Genomic DNA, 23,014 nt, shown 5'->3' with positions numbered 1-23,014 from the left:
AAATGTGTAATTATTTCAGCTCCAATATTTTCACATGTGCTGTATTTCTGCCTCCATTCGGCCCACCTTTCTTCAATAATATTTTTACAGGACAGAGCTCTTGTCTCTATTTGTGATGCCTTTTAACACTTCATCAAATGTAGATACTGCAAAATCACAGGCCTTTACAATTTCATCCCATTCTGGTGGGAATATAAATTTATCCAATTAAGATCAGGAGGTCCATCAAAGTCAAGATGTTTCCAAAGCACGGTTTTCAAGTTAGGTAATTAAACCATTTGAACTCTCATCTTTTGATTTGTTGAATTCCTCCCAGGCTTTTGTAGGGAGAAATGTGAGCTTCTTCCTTTCTGTAAGCTTTGTTTCACATAATTGCAACTTGTTAAAAACTTCAAAAGCTGACTTTTCATGCTACATTCATTGAATAATTTGATTAAATATTTCCAACTGATTCTGCACATAATGTGGCCTAAATTTAGGCTGCTTTACAAAGTGGTTTTTCAAAGGCTCAGGCTCACAGGCAATGAAGAGAGAAAATACATACAGCCACGCTAATATATTTTTACATTCAACAAGAGCTTCTGTCACAAAAGTTTTGTAGATGAGCTATATATATACTCTGATTGTGTACAAATATACATACATACATAATTTGTAAATTTTAACAATTGCAGTTTCTATCTTGATTGGTGGGATACTAAAGCTTATTTGGATGCAGTCATGAATTTTGTGCATATCACAACCAATTCCAAGTACATATCTGCTCCATAGGCTTTTAAGTATGTAAGAACATTGATTTTACCACTCTGCTCTGCTCCACCAAAATCTGTATTAGTATTATCACCCGCCCAAAACAACATTTTATCTCCATTCTTGAACTTTTCAACTAAATTTACAATGGCATTAACAATCTCATTTTAGACAAAAGAATGAACTTCTAAATATTTTGCTTTGATTCTTTGAATTGGATGTAAAAATTAAACCATTTTGAAATTAAATTTTCTAATTGAGGTCTCTAATTGATTTAATCTGGTATTATTATTATTATTTTTAATCTGGTATTATTTGATGGCTTGCAAAGGGAATCAATTAATTAATCATCACTAATTCACTTTACTTACAAGCACAAGAAAACTTGGAATTGAAAATGAGCAAAATTAATTTAGAAGAGTAATTTGATCCAAATGGAAAGGTGTGCTTTTCAATGACATGTAAACATACCTCCTGCAGCTTCACATATTGAAATATCATCTGCTGGCCCATTCTTCTTAAATTAGACATTAATTTTTGAAGTAGATCCTGATGCTTCTTCCCCATAGTTGTGTCTTGTGGTTTTCAAATGGACAGTGATAATTCTATTCCCCCCACAGTGGATGGTAAACGTTAACAAATACTTAGATTATACATCCATTATCAACTTTATTTTATTTTATTATTTTTTTAATTTGGTTGCTCTGGGTCTTAGTTGTGGCAGATGGGCTCCTGAGTTGCAGCACACAAGCTCTTAGTTGCGGCATGCATGTGGGATCTAGTTCCCTGACCAGGGGTCGAACCCAGGCCCCCTGCATTGGGAGTGCAGAGTCTAAACTACTGCACCACCAGGGAAGTCCCATCATCAAGTTTCTTGAGACAATTAAACGTGCAGTTTTGGTTTTGGTTTGAGCCAAGTTTCTTGAGACAATTAAACGTGCAGTTTTGGTTTTGGTTTGGTTTGGTTTTTGGTTTGGTTTGTTGCAAAATTTAAAAGCATTACCAAATAATAAAACTAACAGTTATAGCTTTAATATACAATTAGTGACAAAACTGATTTAACAAGAACATTTAGATTATACTGTACTCTATGGCAAGAATGCTCAGCCTCTATTTCCTAGACACAACTTCTATGACCTTAAGTCACAATTTCCCATATTTCTTTCTGACCCTGAAGAGGCTCCCTGCATCTCACAGACCACCACATGGACCACAGCACAGCATGAGTGGTGCTATACCAAGTGGCCATCAGGGGAAAAAAAAAAACCTCAAGGTTTTTCCTGCCACCACCTGAGACCAGAGGAGTTAGCTGCCCCTGACGGCTGTGCTTGAACTCTTAGCTTTAACGGCCAGCACCTTGCATATTATCCTTCAAAGGGAGCTGTCAGTTAGATTTTGTCTTATCAAGATCAGGAAATGAGAGACAAGTGGTCATTAGTCTTTTAGATCCAGCTACAATAAAATAAGAACTCTGTTCACTGCACGTGTGTTTTATATGCTACTACATGAGACTGTGAGAGAAGCCAGAAGAACCAAATGGAGGTCTAGTAATCCATGCTGGTTTACTTTAATGCAAATACTAATTTTAAAGATTTCACACACAAAAAAAATGGAAAATCTGGGGTAAAAGGTAAAGTCAGTAACAGGATGTCAAGAAAATAAGCATAAACCCAGGCTCCTCCAAGGGAACCAAGACGTAGGTCACCCCATAAAGTCAGTGTAAAGACTGTGGCTTTTATTCCAAATGAGATGAGAATTCATCTTGGGGTTCTGAGTAGAAGAATAAGATGATCTGATTTAAGTTTTACAGGATTATCCTGGCTGCTTTTTGGAGAATAAATTGCAGGGGGGCGGTCAGGATAGGGGATCAGTTAGGAATCTATGGCTATAATCTCACAGTGAGAACAAAGACAATAGCTCCTTAGTAGAGAGATAAATGTGTGTCCTTAAAACTGTATGTATGTAGCTGGAAGGAAGAACAGTTAAAATGGAAACCTACCCATAGGCTCAAATTTCAAGTCTGTGCTACTAGTGATTTCCTTTAGTGTACAAGGATGAATCAGAATATCATAGTTGAGAAACACCAGCTATGAAGAGCACCTACTTAATTCCTCTTACACTAATCCACTCTCATCAAGTAACCTTCTGATCATAAAGTAGATGCATGTAGACTTATCCATAGGAAGGGAATACATATATCAGCAAATACTAGTATCTGTTCTACTTCATAGTTTAAGCTCTACCCAGAAATTAATAAATTGGATTTCTGGGGGGGGTTTATACATAATCTTTTATAAGTTTAGTTTGTTTGTGATGGTTCCCTAGAGCTTCGTCATCTCTAGATATACTAATTCAATTTCCTAATATATTCAGCAGAAAATAAGAGCTGGAAAGTGGCTATCCTAAAAAATCCTGAGAAGATCTGGCTGAGCTGCTGCCTGGCCTTGCCCAGGTGACCTCTCCTCTGGCCTTACTGAGTGCCAGTCCAGTCAAACTGCAACATGCATCTCTGATACCCAGATGGTGATATCAGAATATCCCAAGTGAATTAGGGAATACTCTGCCTGTTACCAGGCCCTCAGGGGAAAAAAAAAAAAAAATTTCTCAAAGGTTTATTCTTTTATGATGATTTTTCTCCATTCTCCTCTTCTTTCTGAAAACAACCACCTTTAACTTATCATTGAGTAATTCTTTTCTCTTTCTTGGATATATGATTTTCCTTTTGCATCATTTTATGTAAGATACAATTAATTTCCAGAAATGCACTCAAATATCTATATTCAAGGTACTCCAATAAATGAAAAGTTACCGGAAAGGGACTTGAGTCATCCGGAATGGAAGGGGCACTTGAGATCTCAGCATGGTTACTCTCCTTTCTGGAATGCTGATCCAGGGGAGAAGAAGCTGTGTTGGAGTATTCATCACTCTCCTGGAGGGTGGAGTATTCCAGTTCCTCCAACAAGGCATCTATATCAAAAGATACAAGGGAATCATGACATAGAATATGTACATTTTCTGGAAAAATTATCCTCTTAAATAGCCCCACTGTGCCTCCATTCATCTCCCTCTTCTCTTGGGTCTTAAGAGAAGGCTAAATTCAAACATCCTCCCTTACTCCTTATTTGACTTCAAGAATATGGTCTATTCTACCAGGAGATGTTTAATGCCCTCTGCATACTGTAGCCTGCTTCTTATTTCCTACGGTTGCATTCAATTTCATAGTCTTATTGTACAATTTGTCTTTTTATATTGCAGCATGTTCATTTTTATCATTTATTTAGAGTGGATCACCCATGAAGATCTCCAATTAGAAAAATGTAAATGCTACATATTTTTTCCCAATTGAAAAATATATGCAATTATATTACAGTTTTCCAAAACATACCTGTACAGTAAAACTTATTCTTAATCCTGATAATTTTTTTTCTTATATCCCAGCACATAACAAAATTCTCCAAGCAAAGTATAAGTATTCTGTCATTTAAGGTGTGGGGAGAAAAAGGGATTAGAGGGGAAACAGATGTTGCAAAGTCAAGCAAGATGCTGCAATCCAAACAGCTGAGATTTGTTTCTCTCGTAGTTTTCTTGGGAAAAACCAATGGACTTTATTGTATGAGTATTACACTGTTACCTTTCTGTTTTGAGGAAATTAATATTAATAATAAAATTAACACAGGACAGGCATTGTGCTCAGGAGTGTATATACTTCTTATATATTTAATTATATATTTATATATTTAGTCATCCTCATGCTTTGAGGCAAGTGATAGCATTGTCCTTATTTTGTAGATTAAGAAAGAGACAAATACCTTGTTTAAGGCCACACTGCTACTGAGTGCAGAACCCGGCTTATCCTGGGCTACCTGATCCCTGGCCCCTGAAAGTCAAAACTTCCAGACCCCATTCCCATGTGGATTCTCTGGATCATCTTGGCACGACACTTTCCTTTCTGAAGCTGTCTCCTCGTCTACATAATAAAGCAGTTGTATCACAACAGTATTTTTTTAAATTGCGGATCGAGACCCACTAGTAGATCTCCAGTGGATATCTTACCACAGATTGTAGTTTTTCAACTTTGCAAAACACTGGATTATATTATTTCTAAGGATCTGCCTAGCTCTAAAGTCTTCAGCTGAGGAAAATGAACTTTACAGGTCATTAAAAAAAAGATTTTATTTCAGATATTCGGGGATGGGTATTTCTTAATGGCATAAGAAAAGATCTAAACATTTCTTACAAATGAAATCCTCTACAGATCTTTCTCAAGAATCTAGCTCACAAATATAATGAATTTTATGCACCATTTTAGAGATAAGCAAACTGAGCTAAACTCTTCAGGGCAAATGATCCTTCAACAAATAAACTGTAATGGAAAAGAAGAGATAGAGGGGGAACCAATAGGTTAAAAGAGACATAAGAGACTTACAACCGATTTCAATGTATGATTCTTAAATAAACAAGCAAAATCCAAACAAAGAAAGAAACAATTAGTAATACTGAACAGTGACTGAAAATTCAATAAGTAGTAAGTACTGTTAACTTATTTTAGTTGTGATAGGATATTTGATAATATTAAGTAATTTCTGTTAATATTTTGGGTGTGATAATGGTATTTCATGACATTAAGAAATTACTATTAAGGATATTATGGATATGATAATGGTATTATGGTTATTTGTATAAATGTATATATATATATTTATGCTGAAATATTTACATATGAAATGATACAATGTGTGAAATCACTTTAAAATAATCTAGGAATGGAAGGCATGGGTGGATGTATACATGAAATAAGATTAACCAAGAGTTGATAATTGTTTAAGGTGATTGATGGGTACATCAGATCTCTTTAACTATTTTCTTTCCTTCTGTAAATTTTAAAATTCTCTATAATAAAAGGTTTTTAAAAAGAAGAGGAAAGAAAAGAAAAAGTAAGGTAGAAATAGAAAGTAAAACTTTTTCTCTCAGGACTTTACTAGCCAAACTGAATGCCAAATCTCTGAGTTCCAAATTTTTATTCTATAGCCCTTTATTAAGATATAGCTTCTTTCTTTTCTATTTCTTAAGCTTTGCTCCAAACAGAAGTCATGGTTCCTCTTGGATTCAAAATAAAAAATTGGGACTTCCCTGGTGGCGCAGCAGATAAGAATCTGCCTGCCAATGCAGGAGACACGGGTTCGATCCCTAGTCCAGGAAGATCCCACATGCCGCGGAGCAACTAAGCCTGTGCACCACAACTACTGAGCCTGCGTGCCTAGAGCCCACGCACCGCAACTAAGAGTAGCCCCCTCTAGCCACAACCAGAGAAAGCCTGAGCACAGCAACGAAGACCCAACGCAGCCAAAAATGAATAAAATTAAATCTTAAAAAAAAAAAAAGGCATTTACAATAAAGATGAGGGGAGAGGGAAGACCCTCTGCAAGAGAAGCAAACAATACCACTAGGAGTAGAAGGTTACCCTTAGAAGCGCCAGCTAACCAGAGTTACTAAAACTCCTTTCTGGGTCATGAGTTAACAGGCCTTTCTCTTCCTGTTTCCTATGAGTGTACATATCACCAACACCCCGAGATTATCTCCCTTTTGGCCAGATGCTGTGATTTGAAGATGCCTAATTTCAGCATGACAAATATGGGATTACTGGTGCAGGGTAGGGGGTATCAGACTGAACACGCTGCAGTCCATTTTCATAGCGCCTCATCTGTGGAAATCAAACAGTGTCAACATTCACAGGAAGGGAAGTAAGTGAGGTGTCTTGAAGGTCTCACTAGACTGTAACGACTTCACTCAGAGCCAGAGTCTGCTCCCGCTTCCCCTTTATCTAGCATCCCCATGTAATGAGGGTTTAAGTAAGACTTTCTGGGTGGATATAAACTACTAACCTTGGGGGCAGTACTGCAGAGAGGAAATATTGGCCCGCCTGGGCTGACTTGTCCTCCATGCTATTTCTCCACATTGGAGAGGAAACACCCACCCTAAGTCTTTTGGGTGGTTATTGAGCCGATGACAATTTGAAGAAGCGATTGAGGTGTAGCTATTAACAGCCTAATGATGTTTAGCCACCTGGATAACATACATGAATGTTACCTTCCAGGCCACTTGGTACTTTCCACATTCCTGGACCAAATTTCTCTACCATTCATCCTGCTGAGGAAATGCAAAACTGCACAAATCTACTTTTTAAAAAAATATTAAATTATCTGGGTTATCCTATTGGCTGGAACACCAGAGCCAACAAACTGCTAAAATGGGAGAACACCTTGTCACTTAATCGGTTTTGGTGTCAGATGCTCCTAAGAGTGACACTGAACAAGTTATTTTGTTTTTCTTAGTTTTTTCATTTGAAAAAAAACAGTGGATAAAACCTATCTCAGAAGGTTGCTTGGAACACTAAAATGATTAACATATGTACAAATGTAGCTTAATAAGCTACACTGAATAAGCATTACTCCCCTTGCCGATTACCTACATTAAAGCCATGAGGTAGCCCTAAAATAAAAAAGCAGAACTGGACTCTGGAGGAACTTGTACAGAAATGTGAACTTCTCCAACCTTCACACAGGATAAGAACTGGGAGTCTACCCCAAATCCAAAATATATTCTACTCCAACTATCAAAACAGACTTTATTTCCAAAACAGTTCAATATTTATTAAACATTAAATACCCTTCTCCTTCTCATTAACATCTCTTCCCTCCTGTAATTTGCCTTCCTTCCTTCCTCTACTCCTCCAGCTCTCAAAATACTTTTTTTTTTTTTTGTGGTACGCGGGCCTCTCACTGTTGTGTCCTCTCCCGCTGCGGAGCACAGGCTCCGGACGCGCAGGCTCAGCGGCCATGGCTCACGCGCCCAGCTGCTCCGCGGCAGGTGGGATCCTCCCGGACTGGGGCACGACCCCGTGTCCCCCGCATCGGCAGGCAGACTCTCAACCACTGCGCCACCAGGGAAGCCCTCAAAATACATTTTTTTTATAAAGACAACATGCAAGATGTTTTTTATTGTTGTCATTGGCACTTTTGACATACCCCAAACATACAAAAACCCAGGACACCGTGTAATTATGCAGCGTGAACACTGGGTAAAGGTGACTCAGTGTTAGTAAGGATGACAGCAACAAAAGTTGGCAAAAGATATGGAATGAGTCCCAAGAATGACAGACCTTACATTACTCCAAAGGTTTGAAATCAGGGATCTCTCTGAGCAGTGTGGTCAATGGCTTCACTGCTGGTTTCAATTGCTTTGGAGTGGAAGGAGGTATCATATTTGCAGGCCATGGTAATCTGTTCCTTCAGAATTGCTCTCAATAAACATCTTAGCAGTGAAAGCACTGGAGTAATAGTGCTGTATCTTATTTAATACTAAACCATGGAACAAATGAAACTGCTCTGGCCTTTCTCCAACCTTTGCGAATCCCTCATTCTTGTACTTCTATTCTATTTCTTCTCAGAACACCCTTTAACCCCCCTCCTTTTTCTTTCTTTTTCCCCCCAAATCACATCTCTGAACTTGCCAACTCTGTGATCACCCTATGATCTCCAGCAGCCCCCAAGAGGCAAAATGCTCATAATAAAATGACAATTTCAATCACAATTCAGCCCCAAAGTATTTGTGCAGCGTTTACTCTGTGGTTAGCACCAAATTCTCTGCCTATTGTGCCTCTGCAAACAGCAAACCCATAGTTCCCCAAAATAACATAGTTCCTCATGCTTCACTCTTGGTTGGCCTGAGGTCAGGAAAGAAGTGAAAATAAAATTTTCCAACACTATCCTCCATCTGGCTAGAAGTATACCCCACCACACATGGAGATGGCAGCCAAGTCTTCATTCCCTCAGAGTTTCTCCTCCAAGAAGCTCCTCACTCACCCAACTCTTCCATCGTCACACACCCAAGATGCTCTGGTACCACAGGTTGTGAAGAACTGTTTTGGCATGTGTTGAAGAAGAGGACCGCAAAGGAACTGAATGAGCCAGCGTGAAGCAGCCTCTATAACCCTTTTTGGTTCCTGTATTTGCTTAGCACTTCCTCTCTTTTGATTTGATTTGGTGAGTTTCTTTCTTTTTTTTTTTTCTTTTTTGTAGGTCAGAGTTTTAAAAAATGAGCCTGACATAAAAGGTGAGTAATTGGATTTGAGTTCTGGCTGTGCATCGGCCAGGGTGATAAGAATCAAAACTAGTTTTGCAAAATTTGAGAACCTACTATGTGCCTGGATTCATTTTGAATTCATGGGAATAGCAGATTTGCACTTGTGTTTTTGCCCAGTGTGGGTATCCTGCTGTAACTGTGCATGATGGAATCTGATTTTTTTTTCCCCTGAGGGACCACGGAAGCACAATCTCCTTCATAAAATTTCCATCAGAGTTAACTAGCACCCAATTCATTTTGCTTAATTATCCAGAAATTGTGCTTACCTGGTTTTCTGAATAGATCATCAACCCATTAAAGGCAGAAAAAAAAAAAGAGATACAAATGAACTTATTTATAAAATAGAAGCAGACTCACAGACTTAGAGAACTGAATTTATGGTTACCAGAGGGGTATTGGTGGGGAGGGGTAGTTAGGGAGTGTGGGATGGACACACTGCTATATTTAAAATGGATAACCAACAAGGACCTACTGTACAGCACAGGGAACTCTGCTCAATATTCTGTAACAACCTAATTGGGAAAAGAATTTGAAAAAGAATAGATACATGTATATGTATAACTGAATCACTTTGTTATATACCTGAAACTAATACAACATTGTTAATCAACTATACTCCAATAAAGAATAAAAAGATTAAAAAAAAAAAGGCAGAACAGGATTCTCAGGACCAGGTTCACATTTGGATTCTCAGGGCCAAGTTTATTTCAGTGGTTCAAAATGCAAACAACTATAGGGGTCATGAAGAATGAAACTGGAAGATTTAAGACACCAGGTTCTAAGCTGCAGACATTCTCGATTAAGCACAATTCCTGCCTAGTTATATTGTCTTAGTTTCTCTAAAAAGTGACACTGAGGTTAACTTTCACTTTTTTTTTTTAACCACTGTGATTTTATTCACCTTGAATAAAACAAAACAATTACAAAAGGCCTACTATGAGAAGGCAGTACATAAAGAACTAAAATTACGGTCCTGTGAAATAGATATTATCCCCATTTTTACCAGTGGTTAAATAGATACAAAGAATAGAAACTTGCTAAAGATAATATAATTAGTAGGTGGCTTTGTTACTTACTATAACAGATTTAACTTCAAAGCCTGTAATCTTTCCTCTACAACACAGTGGTCTTTTTAAGGTTAATCTAAAGGAATCATTCATTCTCCATTCCATTGTGACTCTAAGACTTTAAAAAAATGTTTTTAATGTAAAGGAGATCCCATCTCTGCATTACTTTGAGCAGCCATTGGATGTCAGTGCCATTCTAAAAGTCTGCTCACTGCAAACATAGGTTTGAAAAATTCCCATCCACACTATGCTCAACAGTTTTGACAACTGAAATGCCGTTACCCGCATGAAAGTGCAAAACACTCAACAGAGAATACGAACATTTGCCCAATCTGAAGTGGTAACTGAGCCAAAATCCTGGAAGGAAAAATGCTCTTCAGCATTTGTCTTGCAGATATTGGACTCCATCTGCAGTTTAACTAAATGATTAATGTGAAATTTAGAACTGGATTCCGAGATCTTGTTTCCATTCACTTACGTTGGAGATTTTTAACCCCGGATGCTTTAGTTTCCAGGGGTAAGAACTGTTCCTGCAAATCGCTCCTCGATTATAATGGATGAAAGGAAAAAAGGAAGCAACGCAAAAAGCTCACAGCCATCACCAAATGCAACTTGGAGACAAGCAAACGGAAACTCCCGTTTGATGCGTTAGGGCAATTTAGTTTCACATGCTAGCGGAGAGAAAAGTAATTTCTGACAAAGCTGCTATTCTGACCATGCTTCCTGTGCAGCAGAAACATTTAAAAACCGCAGAAGCAGATGGTTTCAGGGTGGGGAGTGTGAGGGAGGCCTTCAGTTTTCCGGGTAGGTCACGCTAACAACCCTTCACCTCCCTTCCTTCCAGCCCAGGGACCACAGCCAAGTTAAGCAGCCGATACCAGTTCCTCGGCCCCGACAACATCTAGTAAAAAAGCAATTCTACAATTACTTCTACAAACTTTTATTAAGTATCAAATGAGTGGTAGGAATTGTGCTAGCCCCCCTAGGATCCAACGGAACCAGATTCAATCCCTGACCTCCAGACGCTCACAGGTTAGTGGGTCAGACACAAAAGACGAATATTGCAGATATAAACGCTAAGCGGTCCCAGATGAGGTGCCACCTAACCAGACAAAGATGAGGGCTATTACGTGTCCACCCTACAAATGGTTCGCCAACACCAAGTACGAAACTACGGAAAACCCTGCCAGGCAAACCCCACCAGCCACTGGGCCCACAATTGTGGTCAGATCTACGCAGGCGTTGAGGCCTAACCCGGAAACACTGCCTCCCCGGAAGAGTAAATTCGAAAAGAGTAAACTACCTTTCCCATCGCGCATCAGTCAAACACTCCCAGCATCCTCTCCGCCTCTGGCTCCGTATCTTTTTTCCTAAGGCGTAGAATAAGTTGAACTTCATTTCCCAGGATGCCCCTGGGCAAGTTAACCATGCTCATGCGCCAAAAGGCGGGTCCTCCTTGCCCTCACGACCCCGCCTCTGTCCTACCGCCGCCATTTTTTCAGAGACTTTCATCCGGCAGCCGACGGGGCTTTTTTTCTTAAAGGAGAAGCGACAGCTCAAAAAAATTTCCCCCTTCTCCCCGCAAGACCTGGCGGCGCTGGGGACAGAAAGGCTACAGACAGGAAAGTGGGATCGGGGTGGGGGCAGAAGAACGCCGAGGCTACTTCCGCGGCTTAAGGAAGAAGGATAGAAAGAGCCCTTGGGGCATTAGCGGCTCCTTAGGGAGGCAGGTGCGCGCGCAGCCATTCCAGGGTGCGCGCGAGGCGGGGAAAGAGGTGCGTTTTTTTCCCACCAACCTCCTCGCGAGACCTGCCCCTCCCACTGCCCTTAGCGCGCATTGAGCTCCGGAGGTGGGGGAGAAAGGTCATTTTGGCATTGTCGCGAGACACAGCCGTTTAACGGTGAGAACGGGTGCGCGGGGAAGAAAACCTCGCGCGCTCCCTTGGAGCCGTTTCCTGATTGGTTGAAGGGAGGGGTGGGGGAGGGAACCGGTACGCCGCTGCGTGAGAGACCTTGGGGGGCGGGGCGAAGAAGCCGTTCCTCCTCTCCGATTGGTCCGCTGCGCGTCTGTGGCGGGCGCGCGCGCGCCGCCTGCGGTAGAAGGCCTTGAGTGGCAGGGGGTGGGGGGGGCGCCCTCGGAGCCGGGCGGAGGGGAGGGGGGGAACGAGGAGCGCCGAGTGAGAGTGAGCCGGTCGCTCCGGGGGGCGGGGGGAGCAGCGCCGCGGCCGCCGCCGCCTCCGCCTCCACCGCCTGGGACTAGGGGGTGGGGGGCGGACGAGTCCCGATGCCGGGGGAGACGGAAGAGCCGAGACCCCCGGAGCAGCAGGACCAGGAAGGGGGAGAGGCGGCGGCGGCCAAGGCGGCTCCGGAGGAGCCCCAGCAACAGCCCCCTGAAGCGGCGGCGGCGGCCCCTGGGGGGACCACTAGCAGCCGCGTGCTGAGGGGAGGTCGGGACCGGGGCCGGGCCGCTGCGGCCGCCGCCGCCGCTGTGTCCCGCCGGAGGAAGGCCGAGTATCCCCGCCGGCGGAGGAGCAGCCCCAGCGCCAGGCCTCCCGACGCCCCAGGGCAGCAGTCCCAGGCCGCGAAGCCCCCGTCTCCAGCTCAGGGCAAGAAGAGTCCGCGACTCCTGTGAGTAACGCAGTCTTTCAGGCGGTGGGAAAGACCCCCCTCTACCCGCACGCAACCCTCTCGGCTCCCGTAGCGATCACTCCACGTGACATACTGCTTGCTCTGCCCCCTGCCGGCTCGCATGGCAGATGTCACGCCGCTTCCCTAGCGGTCTTATCACTTCTCTCTGGCTTCCTCCGCCCCCCTTGCCTGTCTGTCCGGCCACTTCCCCACTCCCTGAAGGCGTCCTTTGTAGGATACACTTCTTCTGCTCCTTAGTGACCCACCTCTTCCCTGCCGCCTCAGGCTTCTCCCGCACTCTGGCATCTGCGCTCCCTTTGTCAGCCTATCCCTTTCCCGCTTAGGGCGGCTCTCCAGTATTACATCACATCCCCATTAGGAAATCTACAGCATGAGCTTAGATCTTAGCCTTCAAAATTGTGTCGTTCCCCTCACCCCCCCCGTCCCATTAATTAGCTCAAGAGCCAGTTGTACTAGTATCGTTATGTAGCTTTTTTCACTCTACTGAATTTTCACATCACTTTTCACTCGTTTTAAAAACCTGGGACTTAGTAGTCGGGTAAAACGTGGCTTGCCATTTTTAAGTATAGAGTCTTTCATGTAACAAGATGAGTGGTGTTTTCTTTCATTTTTTTTGACAAGTAGCTTATGTGTTTGTTTTTGCATATGTTTTAATGTAGGAACTTAGTCCTTAAAAATTAGAATAATCTGAAAGTAATTTCTTTATTACCTAGAGATCATAGAGAAACTAAGATGATCAGAAATATAAATGTTTTAAATTGTTTATTAAAATGTTTCTATGCTGAAAATACTGAGGCACACGTGTTTGTAAATTCTAGAAATCAGTCACATTAGCCATTGAATTCGTTACTGAAGGCATTTGTGTCTTTTGACTTTCAAGTGAAAAAAATTAGTAAAAGCAGGGAAAGTTGAAGGTGGGGGGGAGAAATCAGTTTTAAATGCCCCCCCACCTCCACCACCACCCTACCTCCCCAGCAGAGAGCATGGCAATATTTTGCTTGTACAGACCCGATAGATTTAGAACACTCCTGTTATGAAATTAAGAGTGAAGTCTGTGACCTTGGCATGCTTGTCTTAGAAGACTCTCAGAAAGAGAAATAAAATTCAAAGGTTTATTGTGTATTATATGTGCTTTCAAATTATTAGATGTTATTTAAATTAACATAATTTAGAGAGTTGTGTAAACTAAATTTCTGTGGACAACAAAAATATGTACTTACAAATGGTTCAGCTGCAATTAGGATTCTAATTGCTGTAAATTAATTTCGTGGTCACAGAAAATTTAAGCTTCTGTATTCTCATAAATTTGAAGAGATATATCATTAGCCTTATTTGGATATAAATTCCTTGGACAAATTAAACTGCTCGTGCCTCAACTTTATTATCTATAGGCGATAACGTTAATCTCTATGAGCTGCGTTTGTGAGACTTAAGTACACCCTGTGAAACACTTAACACAAAGCATGATATGTAGGAAATATTTACTAAAAGTTACTGTTTTGAGCAGTGATGTCTTTGGTAAAGGTAAAACTAGTGTGTAGTGGTCTTTTTCATGTAAATTCTGTGAAATTGGATTTTTAATTCTTTTTCTGTTACCATACACAGGAAGGTTAATATCTTAATATATTTTTTTAATTCCCTTTTATCTTCATCTACCCATACCTATATCTCCTTGCCACGTTTCCCTCCTACTGATCCACCAGCTTTACTTATAGAAATGATCTCTTAAGATTATACATAGAGTGGTAGTTTTACCGGCTGTCATGGTTTATTACGTTCCCTAACTCTTGGCAAAAAAGTACTAATGAGTCTTTTTTTATTTCCACATTATAAATGTTACTGTAGTTGAACTTGGATGAAGATGACTTAATTAAACCCCTTCAGTTTTTTTCCTCACAGTATTCCTTGTGGGGAGGGAAGAATAGTCTTAATTCTTAAAGTCCCTTTCTCTGTCATCCAATATCATAAAAGAGAGTAGTGTTCTTTTACCTTCACTTAGCCTCAGAACTCTCTCTTAATTATATATATATATATATATATATATAAAATCCAGTTTTGATTGGATTGTTACAATACATTTTCATTGTAATAATTTTTTTGTTACACATTTTCAATTTACTGCATGCCCTGGAAATCAAAGAACTAAAGCATTTCAGCTCCAACCTTGATTGAGCAGTAACTGGTCCTGGTACTGTGTTGACCCAGGGTTTATAAAGGGAAATGAGACATGGACTTTATCCTCAAGGACTTTGCAGTAAAGGAGGAAGATGCATTGATTAGTGGAGATTTGTCAAATGTGTACATGGTTTACAGGTTTTCAGAATGATAAAATAAATTTTGAAACTAATTAAGTGAGAAACAGTCCTTTAAGACATTTCAGTTTACTGAACCCTGGTCTAGTGCCTTCTCACCTTGATTCAGCCCTACTTTCCAAATAACATTTCCCCCAATAAATTCCCAGTCATCAGCTGTTAAACCTACATTTGTTTCTCTTGATAGAAGAGACAGCAGAGTGTACAGTAGCTTAATAATGTCAGTAAATACAGAGACTTGGATTGATTGTAACCTCTTTTCCTCTTACAAGGCAAAATAACAGAGGAAAAAACATTGCTTTCTACTGCTTACTAAGTGACCTTGGGCAAGTCACTTAATCTCCTTAAATATGCTTCATCTTTAGTTGATAATTTATGATTTGTGAAATGAGCTTTATAGTTAGATGATAATTATCATTTTTAGAAACTTTCCTAAGCTTATAACAACTTTTCTATTTGCATTGAAATGTTCAGAAATTAATGAAAAGAGTAGGAACTCTTTGTGAAGGGAAATAAAGAATTTTTCAGTGAATGTGCTCAAGATAAAGGCATGAAGTTAAATCTATAATCATTATAAATTAAAACTTAAAGGCTAATATTAAGGAAAGATAAACCAAATTTGGAGAAAGATTATATATCAGTACTAAGAATTAGGCTTTTCATTTGCTGTATTTTAACCAATAAACTCTGGAGTTAACATTCTTATGTTTCAAATGCAGATGTTTATATACTCATCTAACTTAAAAATGTATATGTGTTTCAAATACAGATGTTTATATACTCATCTAACTTAAAAATGTATATGTGTGTGTGTATATGTATATGGGAATTTATATATATACACACACACCCACACACTCCAGCTTATTTCTGATTCATAAGTTAAAACATTCTTGCTTTCTGCTAATATGGAAACAATATATTGTTAAAATAAGACTACTTTAAATGTAAAAGGCTTATTTTCTTTCTCCCATGTGATAATAAGTCCTTTAGTTATCTGATGCATTTCAGAATTTAACACTTAAATACTTTTTTTTTTTTAATTTCTCATTTAGCTGTTGAGGAAAGGTGTTCTTTCCTCACCACAGGGAATACAGGCTAAAACTGAATATTACTAGAGGTAAACCTACAGGCTCAGATGGGTTACAAATGAAGGAAACAAATACTGCTCTGTTTTCTGGTATATGGAGTTCCATTTTGGGTTTATTTTCTTGCTGAAAGTAAAATGATAGTAAACCTTAGCATGATACTTTCTTGCTGCTTTTGTAAGGAAAAGGCAATGGTCATAATAGTGAGAATGAAGAGGCAGTAACATTCTGAATTGGAAAAACTTTTCTTGACTCTTTGGAGAAGGCTTCAATTGTATTTAAGCCTGAAATCCTGAGTTTTCCTCTTAACAGTGATCAGTGTGGTAAAAGAAATATTGAACCATTCCAGAAGGTTTTCAGAAAGTTAATTGTATAGTGTTTCAAGATCTAACAATTGTTTCTGTACTTTTCATTTAGAGTTAACATGGTTAGCAGTATTCTTGTGTTAGTTGTTAATTGGGACATTAATAACATAATTTAAAGTTATACCAAGCTTTATTTAAAAAATGGGATGAGAAAATGATATCTCGTCTTTCTAAAGAGAACAGAATATTTATATTATGCGGTGGCTTCTGTAATTGTTTAGATATTCTTTTGTAACATAAGAGTCTTCATTTGTGTTAGGTTTGCTTTCAGAGAAAAAGAGAAAACTGTACTGCTCAGAGATGCTGTGTGGCATCTTTATGGTAAAGATCCAAGACATGTCAACTTTGAATGTGGGTAATGGCTGTGAGGGGATTCATTATACCTTACTCGACAGTTATGTGTGATAGAAATTTTCCTGAATTAAAAACATGGGGATGACTTTTTTTTAGCCAGTATTTTATTACACATTAGCCTCTTTACTGTTCCTCTCCAATTTGTAAAGTGCAAGTTACATTTATTTCTGAGGTCCAGTCTGTTGCCTTTTTAGAAATAGATTTTGACTTGGGTTTAACAAATGAATAATTTTAGGGTTTTCTTTTAGGTTCATTAAATTTTTATTATGAAAATTGTCAAATAAACACAAAGTAGAGAAATAGTATATTGAAACCCCAGTATTTATCACCTAAATTTAACAATTGAGATTTTGCCATGCTTGCTACCTTTATCCCCCTTCCCCCTCGTTTTCTTTCGGTAGAAGTGTTTTAGAGGAAATCTCAAACATTATTTCATTTCACCCCAAGTTACTGCATTTGTGTAGAATAAGGACATTTTTCTCTTATGACCATTTAATACAACAAAATTAGCAATATTTTCTTTGTATTAATATCTTTTTACAGTTAAAAACAACTTTTGAATGATACTCTAGCTGTGTGCTGTCAAATATGATAGCTACATGTGGCTATTTAAATTTACGTTAATCAGAACTGAAAATTCAGTTCCTCAGTTACATAGCTGTTTTAGGCACTCAGTAGCCACATGGCAACTACCGTATTGGACAGTGCAGATGTAGAATATTTTCATCACTCCAGAAAGTTCTGTTGGACAGTACTACTCTAGATGTTTTCTGCATCACTCTGGAGATGAACCTGAAAGAGGTAAATATTTGTGTTTTAAGAAAGTGTGCAAGATTATTCATTTAATATTTGATTCTCTTTTCTTTCAGATGCACAGAAAAAGTATCATCTGACAAAGGTAAGACTGAGTCATTCTTACCTCATGTACATTATATGACTGCTTTATAATCTGATAGAAATTAGAATGAGCTTCAGCCTAATAATTCAAATTGTTCCTATTTAAAAGTGACTTTTATTTAGTAAAGAATTACTGGAGTAGATAGAACCTATTTAAATTAGCAGCAGGTTTGGGCAAGTGGAACATTTTGGCATTATTTAGAAACCTAATAATGGGAAATCAGATTATTTGATGTCACTTTATTGCAATTTTTAAAACTATTTGGTTTTTCAGTAAAGTAACAGAGAGGAATGATATAGACAGCATATATCGACAGAGTATATGTAGACTATATATACAGAGTATAGAGAGTAGAGTATAGACAAACTCTTGATGCTTGTAGAGACTCATGTTATAAATGCAGTTTGAAGAATGTGGAGAGAAGAGTTTTCTAAGATTTTAGCCTGGTGAATAATTAAATCGGGTCATTAGGTCTTTCAAAAAGCAAACCAAATACATGTATTAAATGTACTCTTCTGCTTATCTGGATTATGAAGGGAAGCTGATGTTCACTTTATCCTTTTAAATGCTTTTTTAAAAAGACTATTCTGGCTTTGCAGATGGGGTTATTAAAATTGCCCCTGTCATGTTGGGCCAGTTGCTCATTTATTAAATTTTTTTCCCCTAGTTATTGGCTGTGTTCCTTGATGCTGCATTCAGATACACAGCGTCCTTCTTAAAACTGGAACAGAGATACTTTTAAGCATATTTCATTTACAGTGTCTGGTCTTGGTCCAGTCCTAAAGGATTGATCAGTTAATTCATTATGTATATATATAACATAAATACTTACTTTTCTTACGTAGACTTTTCTTTTACAAAGAATGCTTTGCAAATATGTATAAGGCAAGTGTAAAACCTGAATTGATGCCATTGAGAAGAATGACAGTGTGGTTAGGAACCAGTAACTTGAATTGGTGGCTGCTTTGTAAATAATTAGACGTCAGTGACCAGGTTTCTTTTTTCTCTGAATTTTAGAATCTAAGGCTAATATTTCATAGTATACCAGGCGTAAGTATTTTGTACTAGGCAAGTTTTTTGTGTAGAAAGTTTTGCATGACTATTTTGTTTAGCAAGTTTTGGATTTTGTTGCTGTTGATACTTAGAAATTAGAATATGTCTGCTAAGAATGGAAAGTCTTGTGTTCCTTACTCAGAGATCATTTTAGAAATTTTAGGATGAGGGGGAAATGTAGACAGGTGGCAGTCAGGTACCAGAGCAGTTTCTATTAAGACAAAAAGCAAAAACCGCAACCTGCCTTTATCAGAGCTAAAAGTACCTCCTGTGTCTAAAGACTACGTCTAAAGAAATTATTTTGGGTTGTCTTGAGGCGAGGTCACAGAATACGGTGGAAATTTTGAACCCTGCTGGAGATAAATTAATCACTGTTTGTGTCAGTTTCTTAAACCAGAGGTTGGCATGTTATGTACAGATTTGCAGTTGAGGAGAGATTAAAACTGCATTGTGGTTAATTCAGTCTAAATCAATCCCACTTTAATCCACTAGTTAAATACTCTGGATCTAGAGTTAGAGCTCAGGGTTTGAATTCAAGTTCTTCCTTTTATTGCAAATAATCCAATACACTGAATCCAGTAAGGACTCAATAAAAGGTAGCTGTTGTTAAGTTTGTAAAATTTCCAAGAAATACTCTCCAACCCCCATCTCAGTCTCTGCATTAGTTTACTTGTACAGTAGCTGTTCAACTCTATGAACAGTATATATAGGTACAGAAGTATATCTTATCTTATACAACTAGATAGTGAATAAAGAAATGGAGGCTGGTTTTCTAAAGGTACAGCTATCTTTTTGTTTTCTTACATTGAAAAGATGTTTTCAGGATTGTTTTTACTCTTATTTACTCCAAACAACTTGAAATTATGTGCTGCCCTTCAACTAAAGATAAGAACTTTGGACGTGTTAGAATAAATGACTTGGCACACACAAAAAGACAGCTTGCCGTTGTTTCTAAATTATTAAATTGCAAAATGCCATGTTCATTTTTCAAGCTGAAATAATAGTAAAGAAACATATTAGTGTAGGTCCCTGTTCCTACTACATTTCTTTAACCCTGATGGGTATATGTAAAAGAATGGAAAGTTGCTTTGCGAATAGTGTTTATTAATTCATTCAACAAGTGATCGCATAAAAAAAGGAAACCTTGGTTTACCACTGCCAGAGATTATCACCATCATTGTGGAGCTTCCAAGAATGTTAGCAGAAATTCTGAGGGATGGGGCCTGGCTAATGCCTTTTTAACTTGGCTTTATGTTTTCATTCCGGTCTTTGTTTTGAACCAATGTTATACTTAAGGTAATGAAGTAAAGGAATGGTTTGACTAAATGTAATTATTAATAATCCCAGCATTACTTTGTCTGCTAATTTTAATTTCTTTCACTTTTCAAACCTCCAACCAGAACTGCCCAAGATAAATCGTAAAAAAGGAGACAGTAGTATCTTAATCTTTATTAAATGTTTCAAGAGTTTCATGGGATAATAACAAATATTACAGAGTCAAATAAATGTGGGCAGTGTTTGAGTCATCAAAGTTATTTATTGCAGGACTTCTCAGAGACTTTGATTTCGGGTACTATGCAATGTAAATACCAAAATATGCAGAATTACCTATAAGACACCCCCTCCTTTTTTTCTTTTTTTTCCTCCATTTAAAGAATAGCTCATGAAATTAGAGCTTATGGGAAACAGTTTGGAATCCTGGGTGCTTGAAAATTTGATTGTATAAAAGTTTGGGTCTCATCTTTTATTCAAAATCATTTTACTGTTTTTAGTTACTCTTCCTGTTACGGAGTAGTGATGTTTGGAAAAGATTGCCTAGACAGAATCACCAAATGAGTTCATAACAGATCTATGAAGTTACTTAGATTGTTTAAAGTTTTGACTATTTGCCTTATCTAGTTAATAACTTTCATAGCTTTAATTTCATCAGAGTGTTTCTGTTTTCCTGAGTTGGAATACCTTTGATTATTTTTTATCCTCTCATTTCCAGTATTTTTAAACAATATTTGTGTCATCCTTTAATATATAGAACAGGAATTCCCACCTTTTTTTCCCACTCTAACGAGAAAAATCTAACTTAATTTTTACCATTTGAGTTTCTGTGCAAAGGATGTACAGAACATTGTCTTCACAATTCTTCCTTGAAACATTAAAAGGACTCGCTTTCCCTGACTTCTTTTAATATTGCTGAGATTGGCTAATATTTCAAAATGGGCTTTACTAATTATTTATGGAAAACAAAGTAGAGATAATTATCGAAATACACAGAGTAGTACGATCTGGTTTCCGAAACTCAAGTTCTGACTGTTATAATGCTTACGTCTCAAGAGGCTGACAGTAGTTTAGATAGGCATTTTATCTATCCTATTTCCTTCCTAGCCCTTCATCTTAAGGTAACAGGAACCATATTATTTCTCTCAGTATGAGAATGATCAGCTCAACATCTTGTTCCATGTTGGCAATGCCCCATAACCTTTAAACCATTTTTCTAATTCAAACATCCAGACCTCCTGTGGTTCTTCCTGAAGTGCAGACATACCTCATTTATGGTTAGTGTGGATTGTGACATAGGCTTAGAAAGCCTTGATTATCAGCTCCTTTCAGTTATGGGATGTTTCATCACTCAGGTAAATGAGTCTTTCTGTCCCTTCCATATAAAAAAATAACTTTATAATGATTTGCTGATTATGATTCAGCATATCCGAACCATCTCAACACAGTTTATTCTGTTATATATAATAGTGATTTTATATTGAGATTCCTTTCCCTGCCAGAACCAATTGAGAGTTGCAACAGAATGCCCTGGTAGAAGAAAACTGAAGCAGAAGAAGCCTAAGGTCCTGAGTGGGCAAGCCGACACTCAGCATATAAGAATCTGAAACCCCTGAAGAGACACCCGTCTCTACGTGCAAGCATAACATTATCCTCACACTGAGATCATGGGTGGATGAGAACCTCTGACAAAAAGAAGTTCTCTGATTTAATGACCCCTGACCTTTTAAGTCCAAGAAGGATCAAGCTCCTCTGAATTAAAACTAGCCAGGTTGATCTAACTACATCCAGGCAGATACCCCTTTAGCTTCAGTGCAGTTAATTCCCTTAGAGGTAACTGAGGTTGTCTTTTGCCTGCCTGCTTCCTTGCGTGTGGCTTACTTCTTTGATCCTGAACTCCCAACTTACATCCTACCTTCTTATTGACTGATTCTGTAACTTTACCTCTTTGAAAATTTCTAAACCCCATTTTCTTTACTGTGACTCTCTAAACTCTTATGCATTGTTGTATAACAAACCATTCAAAAACTTAGTGGTTTAAGATACAAAAATTTGTTATTTCTCAGTTGTTCCTCTCCTCAGTGGCCTTTCAGTTCACATTTTCATGTCATGGTAGGCTCAGGTCAATGGTCCAAAAGCTGCAAGGCCTCTTGAAGTCACCCCACAGGATATAAGATCAACATACAAAAATCAATTGTATTTCTGTGTATTAGCAGCAAAACATTGAAATTATAAAATTTTTAAAATATCTTTTACAATAGTATCAAAAATACAAAACAGGGATAAATCTGATAAAAGATGTGAAGTATGCCTATACACTGAAAAGTATAAAACATTGCTGAGTGAAATTAAAAACCTAAATAAATGGAGTGATGTGCCTTGTTCATGAATTTGAAGATTCAATATTGTTAAGATGTTATTTCTCCTCATATCGATCTATAAATGCAGTATAATCCAAGTCAAAATCCCAACAGGTTTGGGCTTCCCTGGTGGCGCAGTGGTTGGGGGTCCGCCTGCCGATGCAGGGGACGCGGGTTCGTGCCCTGGTCCAGGAGGGTCCCGCATGCCGCGGAGCGGCTGGGCCTGTGAGCGGTGGCCGACGAGCCTGCGCGTCTGGAGCCTGTGCTCCGCGATGAGGGAGGCCGCGACAGTGAGAGGCCCATGTACCGCCAAAAAAAAAAAACAAAAACAAAATCCCAACAGGTTTTTTTGTGAAGAATTTTGACCTTGAAAACTTCTTGAAAGGGTATTGGGGACCCAAAGGAGGTTGCAAACTACAGTTTCAAAACCATTAGCTTACCCTCTTTTTAATAGTGGATTTGATTCTTTAAGGAGAGAGGAAGAGATGAATTAGATACTTGGTGGGCATCCAACCATGATGACTACATATGTATGTTCTGTGTTTATTTAACTATTACTTGATTGAAGGACATTTGATATTTCTCAGGTGTCCCCCAATTACAGGTGATTTTATTTACTGATTGATTGGCTGCTCAAGACATACCATACGTATACAAAGGTACACTTACTGGAAGTGTACTGCTTCATGAATATTCACAAGGCA

At 38.7% G+C, this 23,014-nt stretch overlaps 2 protein-coding genes across 11 annotated transcripts in view; one reads left to right on the top strand and one right to left on the bottom strand.

The window, feature by feature from the left end:
• The window catches only part of LPXN (leupaxin), a 43,718-nt gene extending 30,785 nt beyond the window's left edge, over nt 1-12,933 (bottom strand). Inside the window, exons 1-3 of one of the 9 annotated variants that reach the window (XM_030849323.3) lie at nt 11,972-12,059; nt 11,263-11,329; nt 3,560-3,717 (exon numbers count right to left, since the gene is read on the bottom strand). In XM_030849323.3, coding sequence (XP_030705183.1) covers nt 3,560-3,717; nt 11,263-11,271 — 167 coding nt within the window. In that variant the 5' untranslated portion in view covers nt 11,272-11,329; nt 11,972-12,059. Of the gene's footprint in view, nt 1-3,559; nt 3,718-8,612; nt 8,701-11,262; nt 11,920-11,971; nt 12,060-12,853 lie in introns of those variants that run through there. The other 8 variants (XM_030849320.3, XM_060303171.2, XM_060303172.1 and 5 more) reach the window with 8 other exon arrangements.
• Nucleotides 12,135-23,014, top strand: part of ZFP91 (ZFP91 zinc finger protein, atypical E3 ubiquitin ligase) — a 29,677-nt gene continuing 18,797 nt past the window's right edge. Inside the window, exons 1-2 of one of the 2 annotated variants that reach the window (XM_030849318.3) lie at nt 12,135-12,587; nt 17,597-17,625. In XM_030849318.3, coding sequence (XP_030705178.1) covers nt 12,244-12,587; nt 17,597-17,625 — 373 coding nt within the window. In that variant the 5' untranslated portion in view covers nt 12,135-12,243. The remainder of the gene's footprint in view (nt 12,588-17,596; nt 17,626-23,014) is intronic. The other variant, XM_030849317.3, reaches the window with a different exon arrangement.

The sequence above is a fragment of the Globicephala melas genome, chromosome 8 (assembly GCF_963455315.2).
Source record: "Globicephala melas chromosome 8, mGloMel1.2, whole genome shotgun sequence".
NCBI classification, from domain to species: domain Eukaryota; kingdom Metazoa; phylum Chordata; class Mammalia; order Artiodactyla; family Delphinidae; genus Globicephala; species Globicephala melas.
The sequence above is the reverse complement of the archived record's forward strand: the minus strand, read 5'-3'. Positions and strand labels throughout refer to the sequence as shown.